The 16,173-nt window shown below is 45.9% G+C and overlaps 1 protein-coding gene across 22 annotated transcripts in view; it reads right to left on the bottom strand.

Moving 5' to 3' along the window:
* The window catches only part of LOC105284382 (CUGBP Elav-like family member 4), a 525,177-nt gene that overhangs the window by 7,274 nt on the left and 501,730 nt on the right, over positions 1-16,173 (bottom strand). For 13 of the 22 annotated variants that reach the window (XM_011347821.3, XM_011347822.3, XM_011347809.3 and 10 more), the window contains 5 exons: positions 10,169-10,312; positions 9,681-9,810; positions 6,892-7,059; positions 5,952-6,056; positions 2,171-2,248 (listed from right to left, as the gene is read on the bottom strand). In XM_011347821.3, coding sequence (XP_011346123.1) covers positions 2,171-2,248; positions 5,952-6,056; positions 6,892-7,059; positions 9,681-9,810; positions 10,169-10,312 — 625 coding nt within the window. The remainder of the gene's footprint in view (positions 1-2,170; positions 2,249-5,951; positions 6,057-6,891; positions 7,060-9,680; positions 9,811-10,168; positions 10,313-16,173) is intronic. The other 9 variants (XM_011347824.3, XM_011347812.3, XM_011347813.3 and 6 more) reach the window with 6 other exon arrangements.

The raw sequence follows: 16,173 nt of genomic DNA, 5'->3' as shown, positions 1-16,173 counted from the left end.
ATCGCGAAACGGATTCATGTCGACTTCTGACGCGGGCGATCTCGCAGGATCTCCGCAATGCACGTATCACCGTCTCGTAGCGAAGCAACAACCAACATCGGTCGACAGCGCAACACCGAGAACAGCCACTGACATCGAGTGCGAAACACCGAATTAACATCCGAGTTACGCTCACGTAAAGAGAAAAAAGAGAAAAAAAAGGAAGGAAGGAAGGAGAGCTATCCGTTAACAAACGTTTAAAAAATATCGTGACACAACATGGTCCAGAGAGAAGAAACGTATATACGAACACCGAGAACATCATGTAAGACGTAGAACACCCAGAACAACGATCAAGGAGCTTAAAGTAACACGGAGCAAGGGTAAACTCGCGAAGCGACAGTCAATAATAGATCGATACCACTGTCATGCAATGATGACAATAACGTCGATTCCCTTTCGGCTCCCCTGGGTTCCGTCCGATATTGCGGCACGCCTAACGACTTTGACATCTAACATAAGTTTCGCTAAAAGATAGAGCGTCTGCGCACACACGTTTCCTTTATTCTTACGAAACTTGCGTCTAAGACAGAAGTTTCCAACAAGTCCGAGAGAGCAACATAAGCGCCGCTTTCTTTTTCAAGAAACTTTGGGAGCTATTTGTGTTTCCGACGGTGTGTCTTACACGAAAAGAACTGTGAGATCTTTGTCATTTCAACTGGATTATTCAAACTATGGTGTTTACGTGAAAGTGCAACGTAATCCTGGGAGCAACAATTTAACGTATGGGACGTATCCTTTAGATTAACTTACGAGTGACTGCTCACAACGACCGTTAACAGGAAATTTCGTGTTGCGAAGCTTATATACTCGTTCGGAAAATGAATTTATTAATAGCTTTCTTCATCCGAGGGATTTGGAGAGACGCGTTAACAAATTCGCGAAGCTTCCCACCACGCGCTGGAAGCAAATTCGATTCGGAATCCCTCTTACCGCTCGAGTATATCGCGTGTACCGCTTGCGATTTAATCGTGGCGCATGGGAAAACGTCAGAACGTATCGACGAGACGAAAGAGATCAGGTGGGACGAAAATGGGAACGGGCAAAGAGGAGCGAGAGGTGGAGAGAGAGAGAGAGGAGGAGGAGGAGGAGGAGAATTAGGCGGACGTAGCGGTCGGAGGGAAAGGAGCAGAGGGTTGAGGCTGGATAAAACGGAGGAGGGGTAGCGCTGTCGCGGTAAACTTTCCATTATCCTGCGATGTAACAACGGATCGCCGGCGGGCGTAGCGGCAAAGTAATTAAAACTTTCGTTTTATTTGCATTATCTCATTGCGAGGCGTCGTATATTCTAATAATGGCGAGTTGTTAATTGCAATTAGGCGCTGGCTCGCTCAGCCCTCTTCTAACCCCATACTTGCCCGGTCGACTTTTTCCCTGCCTCCGGCGCTCTTCTTCTGTACCACCCCCTTTCCACGAGAATAGCGTAATAGATAACCAGCCCGGCTTGATATATTAGCTAGCCGAGACTCGCGTTGCGCCTTCCTGACCGATCGCGTTCTTTCATTTAGACCGATGATTTTTAATTAATCTTCCTACGGCTTCGTGCGACTATCCGAGCATCCGAGATTAAAATTACGGGATCGATTGAATCGGAGCGTTCATCCCTAAAGCGGCAAGTGCCTTTCGACCAAGAAGAAGCCCATCAATGTTCGTGAATTCATGATGATTCGAAATGACGAGCGAAATGCGGGAGCGCGGCGCGGGATTTGGAGGCATTTTTAGGTAATCGCCCAGCGTAATTGCCGTGTCGTGTAATTAAATCAAGGAGAGACTATGAGCACAGAGATGACAAAGCGGAGTGGAACGCGCGCTCCGGATTGATTATCCGCCGCCCGTCGTTCTTGCTCTCGTATAATCGACCACCGACGCGATGCCTTATTTGCGAGGTATGGAATTAACGGTACGGGCGGCGGTGATGGCGATGGCGGTGGTGGTGGTGGTGGCGGCAACGGCAACGGCAACGGCGACCGCGACCGGGAGAAGTCGAAACTCCGTCTTGCACCTCGTTGGGCGCCGACGAGGGATAATTCGTGTCTGGACGTGTGTACGGGACGTGGATCTACAATCTCGGGTCTACAGTCGTTCGTGTTTACAGTCAACAGTTAGACGTTGATGAGCGTGTTGTACTTACCTTCCCTCTGCGTGGGCGCCACCGCGGTCATCGGCTGAGGAATAGCCTGAGGAAACTGGCTGTAGACGGCGGGGTAAGCTGCGACAATAACAAATAACAAGTACATCATGATCTGTCCACATCTAGATCTGTGCGTGCCACTGCCTATCAGTCATTCTCTCTTTCTCTCTCTCTTTCTCTCACTCTCTCTCTCTCTCTCTCTCTCTCTCTCCCTCTTTCTCTCTCTATCTCTATCTCTGATTAATCGTGTTCTTTTTTCCTTTCCCTAGTCCGAACCGCGATCCGCTGTCGGCCGTCGTGAACGTAAGAGTCGGCAACATGTCCGAAATCGACGACTACCCTCCTCACGGAACGAATGTAGGCGTCGTAATTCAATGCAGCGATAGCGCATGCATAATGGACGATGACAGTAATAAAAGCCGAACAGTCCAATAAACGTCAACAGATTCAACAGAAATTGCGTTGCCATCGCTAGACAGATTACAACGACGTAATTTATGACCCCCGCGCACGTTTTAGGAGCGCGGGGGAGGACACGTAACCGGACGCGGCCATTTATTCTTGTGACTTGCCGAAGACCCCTTGTGAAACGAGGGGAGATAGGTCAAAGTATCAACGTCAAGAGGACATCATGCGCGAGAAATACGCAAGAATATGTCTGCCTCACTGTACGGACCATAAGACGCAGTTATATGTATGCGAATTGGGCATCTCATTACAATTAATGCGAGATGTTTTTGCGCAATCGCCTTGAAAATTGGAAAGCTTCAGGAGAACTGAGTTTCCGAGCGTAATTTAACAAAATACTGTTTAATCAATGTAAATTTACCAAATGCAAATGAATTCCACCAATTTCATCCTTCTACAAGTAAGTTCCATTTAATGATCGTATCAACGTAATCATCATGTTCTCTCTCTCTCTCTCTCTCTGTCTCTGTACAGTGAATAACAAGGACAGGATAATCGCCAAATAGAATTTGCTCCAAGTTTAATTACTACAAGATAAGCGTTTAATTAAATACGAAAAAGTAACGGCCATCTAATTTCTAAAATTTTGTTATCTAATTTCTAAAGTATCTTGTATAATTTGACCGCGCAAACGCAAGGTATGGGAATCGCGCTTCTAGCGAGCGAGCGGCCTATCGGCATAAAAGCGAGCGAGAGGCGACTCGCTGATACGCACGGGGCATTCCACGCGCGGCACCGTCAAGGGTATTCGTCTCTCAACGTTCTCATCGTTGCGCGACTTTCAACACGATACTTTTGTGCTACGAACCGTCGCGAAAACGCGGCGTTGCGTCCGGTGTGACATTAGCCGACACCCGATATCTCTTCAAAGCCGATTCGGCTTGAAGCGTCGCGCCTCATTAAAACGGGATGCAGAACGCCTTCTTAGCGGAACGTTGTAGCGGGAGCCGGCGCCAACGCGCGGCTGTACAGGATATCCCGTTGCAATTTGCGAAACTAAATATTTGAACGATTAAGGGAAGCGTCCCGATGCAAACGCTAAAGCGCGAGGCGTCTCGCAGAGCGGACACACAAAACCCGAAACACGCCATTGAAATTGGAGTAATATTATATTATCGTAATGGCGCTTGCTTAATATCGCGTTGCAACAAATCGTTGAAAGATGCCGTTGTCGTAACGAGGTTTTTATTACAACGGTATTCGATTACATTTCGTATTGACGTCACGCGCAAGAATTATTCAGCGTAATGAGATTCTAATGGAGCGGACCTAATTTCGGTATTCGATGGGATTCGTCGCATATCGCACATACGCGATTTCATCCCCGAATTCGACGCGGAATACCGGCGTCACCCGCCGATCGACCCGGGGATCTGCGAAATATCTCGCAATTAAGCAAAACCGGACGTTTTAATCCGCAGTACGCGATTTGCACGCGCATTTGATGACGACAATTGGTTAGTTTGTAAATTCGACTCTCGCTACAAACGCGCGAATTATATCGTTCGCCACACACAACGAGGCAGAAAGCAAGTACGTCGTTATTAATTATAGCTTGATAAATATTTAAAATGCTCGTGATTGATACCTGTTTGTGACGGATAGGCGGGGCGTGCGCGCGAGCCGAGCTCTCAGATCGGCAGAGAGGCGAATTTTCGCTGCGGAATTAATTATTTCCGTGCAAACATCGCTTTAATATATTCCGATTGACGTTACCCGGCCGGAGGAGCGGGGAGGGATCGGGAGGAAACGTCCCCCTCCTCCAGGCCGGTGCGCGATGGATCAACGTTTGGCGTATGAAATAAATACGCCATCATACGTCGGTCGCGTCACGCTCAGATAGAGGTACCCCGTTATTCGGGATTGCTTTTTTTCCACTCGCTGATCTCGATGGCGCGTGTGTGTACACTGGCCGAAAATACATAGAAAAAAATATACCGCTTTTGAGTCCTCGGCAAATACGCGAGCGCGTACCCCGAGCGGGTATCCCGGGGTTTGTTATGACTCGAATTTGCCGAGTTTCCGGCGGATACGATGGACGCGTTGAGAGACGCGAAGAGGGAATTAAATAGTAATACGGTGGTTGCGTATCGGCAGAGTAAGCGATGTCTCGTTCCTTTTTCGACATTTCTCTTGTTTCCTCGCCGTTTCGTCGCGCTTTCGTGATGCTGACTGGCCTGCCGCACAAAATTCGTTAAGCGCGCGTTCTCATTAACGACAGTGATCGGAACAGTAATGGAAGTACGGGTCCATCGAGACGTTGATTATCCGTGAAACGGGGTCGTCCATTTTGCCGGGCGTTATCGGATGATAATTTGCGCCGGGATGCGTCGCGCGCGCAATGTCGACGGTCGATGGTGGATATGGTCGCCGTCGATCTCGCTGAGAGAGCATGCACGGAGAGAGGACGTGTAACGTGTAAAACTACAATATAATATGTACACGAAGTACATTTAGAAGGACATCGAAGTACATCGTAGCACCACAGCAGAAGCATTATAGAACGAAACGTTGACGCGCACCACGATCATGTATGACGTGTACGTGTGGTATTTCATGTGTATGCGTATGCTGTACATACGTGTCGGTCCGTGTGTATGTGTATGGATGTATGTATACACGCATGCGGCCATAGTTGCATGCAAACAAACCAGCAACGCGATCAGCAAAATCGAATTTTTCGCAGGTAAGTGCTTCGATGGCGCCCGGATAAAAGCACGTAAATGTTGGACGTTCCGATGCATTTTCCCTTTACGTACGCGACGTTCGCGGGCTCCTCGTCGAAAAACACGACGCGCAAACCGCTCAAGATCGTGGTAGGAAACATCCGGGCGAGACGAGCGCGCAAAGTGTTATCTGGCGCGCGTTAAAAACGGAGCTGCACGTGGCACCTCGTTCTGGCTGCTGCAAAACGTCACCGATAATGCGCGTTTATGAAACTTTCGAAGCAGCGTTCGTCTGTGACGTTCGTGAATAAATTTTACATTCATTTTACATCGTGAGAACTTATCCCCGTTGTCAGATTTCTCCGTACTGCAATAATTGACATTAATCGTATATAGCACGCGGTGATAAACGTAGGACGCGTCAAATTGCTCGTCCAATTCAAAGTATAAAGTCGACGAACGGGCGATACGTTAGTGTACCTCGTCTAATATCGGTGTCTACTTTTACGTCGATAATACCCAGCGATACTGCTTGGATGGAGCTGGATGGGCTAAACGCGCTACAGTTATAACACGGAAAACACGGACAGGGGTGGACAGCATCTTGACAAGCCGTGGACAAAAATTCAAACTGGAGAAACACTTACCGGCCACTCCAGCATAAGGCTGCATTCCAGAATACGCGGCGGCATGCTGAAGTGCCGCCTCCCCGTTGGGTAGCCCCTGCGCTGGAATGGACAGATGGAGGGCATCTACACTTCAGTAAGCTCAGCTCTTATCGGGGAGAGGGCCTAGCCTATAGGCCCCTGTCGCAATACCCAGTAGGCCAATCGATATCGCTCGATATACTCAGGTACCAACCGGTACTCGGTAATGACTATCCGAGTGGCGATAAAGGCCGAAGATTAATGGAATATTGACTATATAGCACCGATCATACGTCGCTTATTGTGAAATTTATTGTCTCTACGATTGCGCAACATTGCCATTCTCATTATCTACTAACTATCCGTTACGCGACGTCAAGGCGATCCACATTACGAAGACTATATTATATTTAAACCTTCGTGATCGAGACCTTCGCGGAAGGTGCAGAGAAAGATCTTCAGTCTGGAAAATTTCCGAGACGCGTACAAATGAGAAAAATGCCAGTAGAGTTGATTTTATTATAGTCTATTCATCTACTTTGTAAATATCTTGTTAAATGACGAAAAAAGCCCGAGATAAACAGACGACAAACGAAAACTACAATTCATCATTAGAACAGAGTTACCTCGTTCTGGATCTTTTACAGAACGGAAATCTCAGCAGGAGTCCGCGACGCTCCAAGCTTACTAGCATATCGGGTGGTCCGCGTATGCACCCCGTGTCATTAATTCCAGCGTCCCTTGCAAACAAACGGCGGCGGCGGCGCCGCTTCCACACAACGAGGCAAGGGGTAGTACGAGGCGCGAGTACCGCCTGGCGTACTCGGTGGTGTACTTGGCCTGCGCGAAGTTATTTACATCCCCGCGGAATAATAAAGTCCGCCGCCGATTGGCCGGGTATTGCGCAGGGGCGGCGCGCTGCGCCTGAGTTGATACTCACGTCCCGCATAAGTCTGCGGTATGCCGTTGGTGTAGACACCTGGATCCGAGCCTGCCGGCTGGCCGTTCGGCGTCTGAGCAGCCATGTTAAAATTCGGCATCGTTGGCGACGGTAACGACGGTATCGCCCCGTTAACCGGTTGCCCTGTGCCGGTACCTACGAGCAAACCTGATCAGTACACACTGGTTACCCTCCTGCTCTTGCAACACCGACCATGATCGTCCTCTGTGCGCGAAGCATCGGATCGGGATGCAAGCCGCACTCTTTCTCCTCCATTTTCTCATTTCTCATTCTTGCCACCCTCTTTGCATTCCTCACCCCTCTCTCTCTCTCTCTCTCTCTCTCTCTTCCTATCTCTCTCTTCATCTTTTTCTCTTCGTTAGACGTAATTAACAGTCGGTCCGGGAAAGGACGTTAATGATCCGTATGCCTCGCGCAGCGTTTGAGGGGGTCGGACGAACGGAACGGACCTTCGGGTTGTTGATCCGATCCGTAGACCAGAGCCTCGTACCGAATCGATATCATGGGGATCTCGATCCAGTCAAAGGGCTTCCTTTGAACGACACATACTTCACCCTGTTTCCCTCTTTCAATTTGCGATCGGTATACGACTCGCGTTATTGCGCAATGTACAGTCACGCGTGATATCACTTGCAACTTTATGCTTGTATTTATGATACGTGACGAAGTTTCACGCGGAAAGGTCGTCACGGTTTGTCTCCTGTCTGTGTCGATGATGCGTTTCGGATCAGCGATCAAAGCCCTGGGGTCATGTTAATAACGCGTTGATCGCACCGGCGACCAACGTTCAGTATCGCCTCAATATCGCTCGGCGCAGGTAACGAGATGCAACCATGTTTGGGCAATATCTGTTACTTCTACCGCGTTACGGCAAGCGATTACGGTGAATATATTACAATCAAGGGCACACAACTCCTACTTTGACGTGTTCGCGGTCCGATCAAACGCAATTTTCTCAAATTAAAATTACCCTCAACGATCTCCCGTCCGATGCAACATGAGATTCCGGAAATTCTTCGAGAGAAGGAGTTCTCCAAACGTCACACGGCTACCAAATAAAACCAAGCATCGACACTTTAATATTCGAATCGAATCTATGACCACGAAAGATAGCCTTTCGTCCGGAACAGAAAGGATTTCGATGCCTCGGCAACACCCCTGGATTACATTAGATACGCGCACATCCCTCGCTCGTAGCCCGGCTACGTGCATCGGGTATGACGATACATCGTAAACTTAAACTCCCGTGACTGTGCGATATGCGCCCCGCGTTGTTGATTCGGCTGGGCAGATAGGTAATCGAGCGATTCATATACGGGGTGAGATTTTACGGCGGCTGGAAGAATAGCGTTCGCCGCTCTGAAAAACGTCACGCACGCAACAAAGACTTCGTGTTATAAACTCTGCGAGGCTACCTTGTTTCGAGGTGTACATCCGTAAAAAAGCACATTGTTGAGGTATTTATCCGTGACTGAGATAGTTCCATTTCGGTTCTCGAGATGTTATTAACGAGAATCGTCACATTGCTCTTTTATATTTACTTACTTTAAAACGCGGTTAAAACAATCACGAATTCTCCGGATTTTTTGATACACAGATCTGAAAGTGCCACCCTGTATGCAGAGTTTGCGGCTGCATCGTTTCGTTGGAAATAAAAGCCCGCTGCTCCGGTAATCTTCGGGACGGAGCAAAGCGGATGGACGCGGCGGGCGGAAGACGGGACGAGGTTTGGCGGAGAAATAAAATATTATTTCCCTATCAAACGGTATTACCTTCCGCTCGACGGGACTCGACGTATAACGGAGCCGATTTCCGCGCTTACTTTACTTTTCTGCAGCACTTCGGCCCCGTCCGCTCTTCCTTGCATCGCCACGCTGGGGGCGCGAGCAAGAAAAACGGAAGAAGAAGGAAGGGCAAGGAGAAGTGTGAGTGAAACGGGGTAAGGAAGAGGCGTTTCTTTGGCTTTTCCTTCTTTCTCTACAACGAGCTTTCGATAAAGTTTCGCGGTACCGGCAATATCTCTCGCTTGAGTCACGTTCGATGAAAATGTTGTATTGATTTATGAGTCGGTTATAAGGCAACCGACTGTACGCCTCGTCTGTCGTGGGAATCCAGTAAAACTGTACGAAGCAGACCGAGGAGAAATGGCGACCGGACGGGAGAGATGTTTTATATCACCGAAGTCGGACGGCTATCGGATTGATAGCGGATAATTCGTGTGCCCTCGAGTGCTTCCTTTCTTTTTGCTAAAGTGCGCATTTTATCGGATTGATGCTGTTAGTTGATTAACTCGAATTGAAAAAATGCATTTCGCGTAATCTCTACAAACTGTTATTAACTAATACTATCGCGTGTGTAACGGAGACGCTTTTTGTTAAAATTAACATGATGTATACGTTATATCTTCCACCATACATAGCTCGATATTTTGAATTAACTGAATGTTGAGTAAACTCCGAAGGAAACATTGTAATATCTACGTATAATCATGAAAAGAATGCTAAATAATGGAACGTGTACGCGGATGTTTGCGAGCAAGGAACACAGTTTACTGGGACAATATATACAAGAGAGTGCACTTTGATTAATTATAAGTTATGAAAATCTCTGCCAGAAATCTCGACTCGACCAATTTAAATTTTATTCTGTGGAAATATAAATTTCTCTTGGAAACTACAATAGAAATGAGAGACGAGCGAGCTCTTCCCGTGGAAATACTCACCGCCGCAGGGTATCGTTCTAATTCTCTTAGTCAGGTGTAAACTTACCGGAAGTTGGTGGGACCACGGGGTTTGGCATGCCGTTCAATGCATGCGGCAATTGTCCAGCGGCCAATGCGGTCATTGGATTGATGTACGTTCCCTGTGCGGTCGCGGCTGCCATGAGCGCCGCTTGCTGCTACAATAAGGAGAATATCTTTATGTTAAAAAGAAAATCTTTATTCCGGATTGATGAAAAAACATCATGCTTCCAATCATCATTTAACCATTTTTAAATGTGTCGTGTAACTTTATTTTTTATTCTTCTCCCTTCTCGCAGCCTGATCACGTAATCCTGGGAAAAATTAAACCACGAAAGGGGTGATTGCGTTGCGGACCCTCTTTGCATGTTGGCGTTAACGCGACGGCATCGAGTTTCGGCCGATCATTTCCGAGAGTAACGAGGGACGAACCATCGCAGATTGTGAGTCGTGGTAACGAGGACAACAAGGCGGTAATGCGGTAACGCGAGAGCCATTAACGGTAACACGACCCACCTGAGCGTAAGCGTTGTAAGCGCCGAACTGATTGAAGACGAAGGGGTTAAGGAGGCTCATGTTCCCGGCCATTTGCTGCATGCGTCTTAGTTGTCTCTCTTTATCAGTGTCTGCGAATTTTACCACTATGCTGGATGACGCACCCTGTAACAGATAATGGAAAATTTTCATTTCTCTCTCTCGTAATGGCAGAATTTTTATAGAATATCGCACATCTTATACGACATGGATTACCAGTATAATTTAACGATTTCCGCAGCACGTTACCTATATAATTTGTAACAACGTAATATACAGTAAAACGACCTGTTTTAACCGCACTTTTATAATTGGGTAAATAAGAACGTATATTATCACGTTATGCATTATGCTAGGATTGCGCAAAAAATGTGAACAAGAAGACGAGGGAAATCTTTATTAAATCAACTTGTCATGCAAGTTTGGTTCGTTTAGGTTGTCGAGTTATAATTGCAGTTTGAACATAGAAAAAGCTCGTTCTCCATTATCATTAAACATTTTCTAGCTTTTTTGAAATTAAACTTATAATCGTGAACCTCGTGAAGAAGTAATGCAAAATAACATCAAACAGTACGTATTGTATAAGAAGATAAAAATATGGTATTCCGTACAACACTCGCTAAACGAAGGAGCGCAGGCATAAAATGTACGAGGAAAAAACGATCCTTTTGCATGAAAAAAGAATTCGCCCCTCTTGAGATGTTCGCGAGGATATGTAAGGCAATGACGTTCTCACGACGTCTAAAATATAAATGGAAAGGCAACAGGTGGTCAGTGGCCATTGTGGCTGCGGAGAAAAGCTCTGCTTTCGGGCTGCCGGTGATACATTATATTCACGTCATCAATGCAAATGCCGACGTACTTGAGTTTATATAACGGTTGTAATATTACAACTTGCGTAACGAGACTTTTAGCTTCGGTCACGCGACTTTGCATGGCGTTGTGCTTTTCTCGCGTGCACCTGTTCCGCTTCCCCCTTTTTACGTAGCTTATTTTCTGTTCCCCAACATCTTTATGCAAAAAGCCTAAAATTATGATAGAATATATAAGCAAAAGCATATTCAACTAATTTCTTCCGATTAGTTTATAACTTTCATGATTTTAATGAGTTATAACTTCCATTCATGCGATGCTTACTCCAAAGAAGGATGTTAAAAAAGTGCCGATTTCTGCCCAAAAAGGTGTAAGTAAAAGGGATAGTGTTTTTTTATAGATTTTGACCTGAATACGATAAAACAATTGAAAAGTGTGTGGGCGTTAGGGAACACCTTGAAAATTGAGCTTGAAGATGGTATATTCAGAAATTCGGATGATGTATGGAGTCACAACAAAATCTTTTTTAACATCCTCCATTAATGTACTTTAACTAATTAACATTCATATGACGTTAAATCAATACCAATCATGATGAATGATCTTTCTTTTTACACGCAAAGTTCTCATGTTGCAATTAGAGATTTTTACATAATGGAAAACGAATCTTATGGCAAGAGTGTGCCTAGATGGATTTGCAATGGACGTAATTCATTTTCTGAAAATGCTTGAAATAGCTCGTCATGCAAGATTTCATTAATTAACTGCTCAATTATCCATATGAATATCAGCGTTAATTGAATTAAATTGTTCGATGACTCTATCAAAATCTAAATTAGTTAAAAATAATAGATATACAGCAAAATATACAAGATATAATTTCAATTTATCGATATATAATAATTCATCAATTTATTAATATAATATTTATTTTAATTTTATATCGAATAAGAATGTTGTCAAATATTATGCGTATTAAATTATATGGAATATTTCTTTAAAGGAATTTAATCAAAAATGTCAGAGATATGGAAGATAAAAGTTTCATGCACTGGCGCGCATGTATGGCGTCAAAATCAGAACTGCAAATCGTTTTACGTGAATATCAATCTGCAGATTCCGTACACGCTGAAAAACAGCATGGACAATAAGATCGGAAAGGCATGGCAAGGATTCGCGCTATAGCGTGATGCATTTAATGACTGTCATGCATTAATGACAACTGGGGCGTATATCGATAATCGGCCGACCGTCTTCACCACGCGAGAATTTCCCTACAAAAGGCTCGAGGTCGTTATTCATCAGCGAGGCGTATACGCTCGCAATTGCTTGTAATTTAACGACGAGGACAGAGTCGGACCGGTAACGCGATATATCCGCCCGACAGATTTCCACGGGACGTCACCTTGTGATACATCGTGTCCCGTTCCTATTAGATCGATCGAGACGTCGCCTCGGTGGCTTCAAAGGCGACCCTGGACGTTTTCAGCATGTGCGCACAGCCTGGCATCCCGCACATCGACACCCCAGTGGCAACGTATTGCGTCAAGATATAGCTGCAATGTGGGCGCTAAATGTTTGCTCCCGAAACGAAAGAGGGGGACGATTTTGCGCGACGCCAATCGACGCTGTCAGAAACACTCGCTCGTCGCGTCGCCGCGCCAAATTTTGCTTTTATTATAACGCTTTTATTTTTTCTTCCTTTCTATGTCGTTTCGAATAGCCAGACGTTTAGGTATGTGGAGGGTGGTCGTTGAATGGGTGTTGGCGTGGCGAACGAAATCGGGTGCGGGAGCTTTTGGAGCGAGGCGGTTTTCGGACAAAGTCTGTCTACCCTCTCTTACAGATATTTTCTACGTAATTCGAGCGAATCATTCTTTCTCATATTTTTGAAAAAGTGCAAATAACTTTCGTCTACTGAAGATGAGATTGCATAACTGCGATTAGGTGAAGAGAGGGGGCAAAATTGAAGGCTTGCCTTTTGCGACTGGGAATGTTCGTACTTCGAAGCTCGTGCGCAGTGTTATAACGAGAAGCTGCAGTCGATAATTCATATTGCAAGGTCGGAGACTTGGAAGGTTACAGCGTGACTTTCCATGCGAGTTGAAATCGCGACCTCCTCCAGCTTTTTAACCGTGATTTCACCCTCGGCAACGTGTGCGGCAGACACGCCTCTGCGTTTGGCGTTTTTGAGCACTGAAGGGCTCGTACCTACACGAGCACCTCGATTATTAAAAGTTCCGTTTGCAGTCGCGGAGCTCGAACGGGGTCAAACGCGCGTATAACCGCGAGGGTCGCGAGAAAATCAACGGCCAGCTGCAGTTTACAAAGGCATAAAAGTTCCGCAGGTGGATATAAAACTTTCCGCGTTACTGCAACTACAACTAATATTGAGAGTTTCGCGATATCCCCTCTTTTGCAGCTTGCGGCTATACGCGTTTGCGTTGCTCTTTAAAGCTTCGCAAAGGAGTGAAATTGCGAAACATTGTGATACTCTCGCGTTCTTTAAACGCTATTTGTTTTTAACGCTGCGATGTCTAATTTGTCTAAAATTTGCCAGTTTAGATTTTTCGATGTATTGATATCATTACAAAGAGATAATAAATTAAAATAAATAAATTGAGATCATAAAGCATTTAAATCGAAAAGTTTTAATATCTAATTATATATTTGCGTCTATTTCCATTTTTCATTGCTTGTACAAAATAGAAAAAAAAACAGAATATAAGATTAAACGAAATACTCTAAAGACATTTAACAGTCTAATACTATTCCACTTTTTTTGTACACGTATAAATTCTCCTGCATTTCTTCCATTTACAATCTTCTTCAGGAACCGAGACAGTTTTAAATTCAGATTCCTTCGTAAAAACGAATCCACTTGAGAGACTCATTACAAGCAGCAATGATTGCATTCACGTTTAACGTTGTAAATCTGTCTTTCCTTTTCCCCTTTTCAAACAGTTTGTCGGGATGTTCTCGTTGCGAAATTATGGTCCAGGCAGCAATTACGAGAATCTTTAGAGGGCACATTTGAGCGCCCACCGCGATACTTTATGTTCATTGAGTGCGTCGCACGCTCTAAATATTAACGAGTTCGAGGTCAGTGTTGACGTAAAAAAACCTTCCTCCCAAAAAAAGAAAATTTGAAGCATCGAATTTTCAAGTAACTGCCGCGATGCGTGTCGATCCGCGCGCACCGTCCTCTCGTGCGAGAAAAATCGTCGAGCCGCGCGGTGAACGGCATCGACGCGTGTTCACCACGGGGAAGACAATTTGTCTCGCGTCGACAGTCCCGTGTTGCGAAGGCCTTGTGCGCACCACGCAGGTATAACGTAGGTGCCCATAAGGTGTATGTGACATTTACGCGAGCACATATATACGCCGGCGCGCACGTGTACGGCATGGAGGAGACGAGGCTGTGGCGAAGCGAGGCAGGACGAGGGTGGTGAGGCGTGGTGCGGGCTCGGGGTTGCGAGGGAGAAACGACGAGGTCGTATCGGAGCCAGTGAAGCCGAAGCCTCATTATTGGGGGATTACGGTTCATTAATTCCGATCCAACGTTCTGAACTGCACGCGAAAAGGAAAAGCCGTCCTCTCGAGAGCGGGGGTATCATGCGAAGAACGTTTGAAGCCACCGCCGCTACCGTTGCCACCACTGCCGCTGCTTCCCCCTTGCTCGTTATGTCTGTCCTACGCGTCGCCCCCGTTAAGGTTGCCCCTTTAAAAATGTCGATATTAAAGCACGCGCTTTCTTCTCCATTATGATTTCATGAGCCGGCGGCTGTGGGTTGCGCGTCGCGTTTGATGTTTCATCCACGCGTACACGCTGTCTGCTTGAATTTGTCAATCCTCGGGAAGACAGAGAAGAAGACAAAAGAAAAAGACAGAGAGAAAGGAGAGACGCGTGGTCGATGATTTTTATATCCGCACTTTTGTCGGTATCTCGCCACGTTTCTCATTTAACCGGAGATATTGATTGTAAATCGATGCTGGCAGAGCTCCAAGGTAAAAGTTAACGTATCTCCGCTCGGGGGAGATACTTGAAGCAGCGCTACGGCGTCGAGCTTAGCTCAGGGGGCTACAATATTGGGCAGGCCTTGCCAACGGAATGAAGCAATTACCTGCTGATTGGAGGCTCTCCTGTTAGCCGCACCATCACACTTGCCAATCCGCTAGACGGTAATTTCAATAGATACAACTGGAACCGCAAGATCGGCCGGAACGCCGATTGCCCCTCTCGTTCACGTGATTCTCTGTCGGACCGTAATACAAGAACGGACGATCCAATTCGTCGGTGTATTTCAAATTACGAGCCGCACTCGCGATTGCTTTTAAATGTCGACGGGCAAGCAGCTAATTGGAAGACCGTAAAGCGACATCAAATCGATAACATTGAAAGATTTCGGCTGCGCTCGCAAAAGGTCGAGTGGCGATAAAGCGTAAAGTACGAGGAGAAACGAAGCAGTCGTAAAAAAATTTGTAGCTACAAACGACAGAAGATGTATACGTATCACTTCCACAAGCGAGACACGTTTTATAAAATATCATGCGCGCCATGAAAAATTAAAATCGTCTCTTTAACCTTTTCAATATTCATCTTTCTGTGATTTTCTAAATAGCTATTGAATATTTAAGTATTCTCATCATCATCATCTCTCTCTCTCTACTTTTATATTTTATACGTTTTATTGTTGTTGCATCTTTATGCCTCTCAGTTCCTATTTACAATTTATTTAAATATATTTTCTGCTCTAATGGATCCTACATCAAGCATAAGCTACTCATGCTGATCTACCTAGACTTGTTCTATTAGTTACCGTAATGAAGAGGCAAGAACAGGCCGACCGTCGAAATCCGCTGAAATTGGTGCTCGCTTCAGTGTATACGGAAATCAATTATTAACGTTAACATCGCGTCGCTTTGTTGACGGGGTGTCTCTATCACAAACGCGCCGCCTCTTGATGCCGCATACGTTCGTATCGATTCGACGATACCACCTTGTAACGGAGGGGGAGTCGGCGCACAATGAGGAATCACGACAAGAGCCTTATCGTACGAATAATCGCTTCGAATCCCGCAGTAAGGACGGGATCTTGCTGATGGGCTCCCGGGCTCTCACGGTCGATCGCGCTTCTTTTCCACGGTCGTCCATTCTCCATCCTTCTCCCTCT

This window comes from Ooceraea biroi, chromosome 7 (assembly GCF_003672135.1).
Source record: "Ooceraea biroi isolate clonal line C1 chromosome 7, Obir_v5.4, whole genome shotgun sequence".
NCBI classification, from domain to species: Eukaryota; Metazoa; Arthropoda; class Insecta; order Hymenoptera; family Formicidae; genus Ooceraea; species Ooceraea biroi.
The sequence above is the reverse complement of the archived record's forward strand: the minus strand, read 5'-3'. Positions and strand labels throughout refer to the sequence as shown.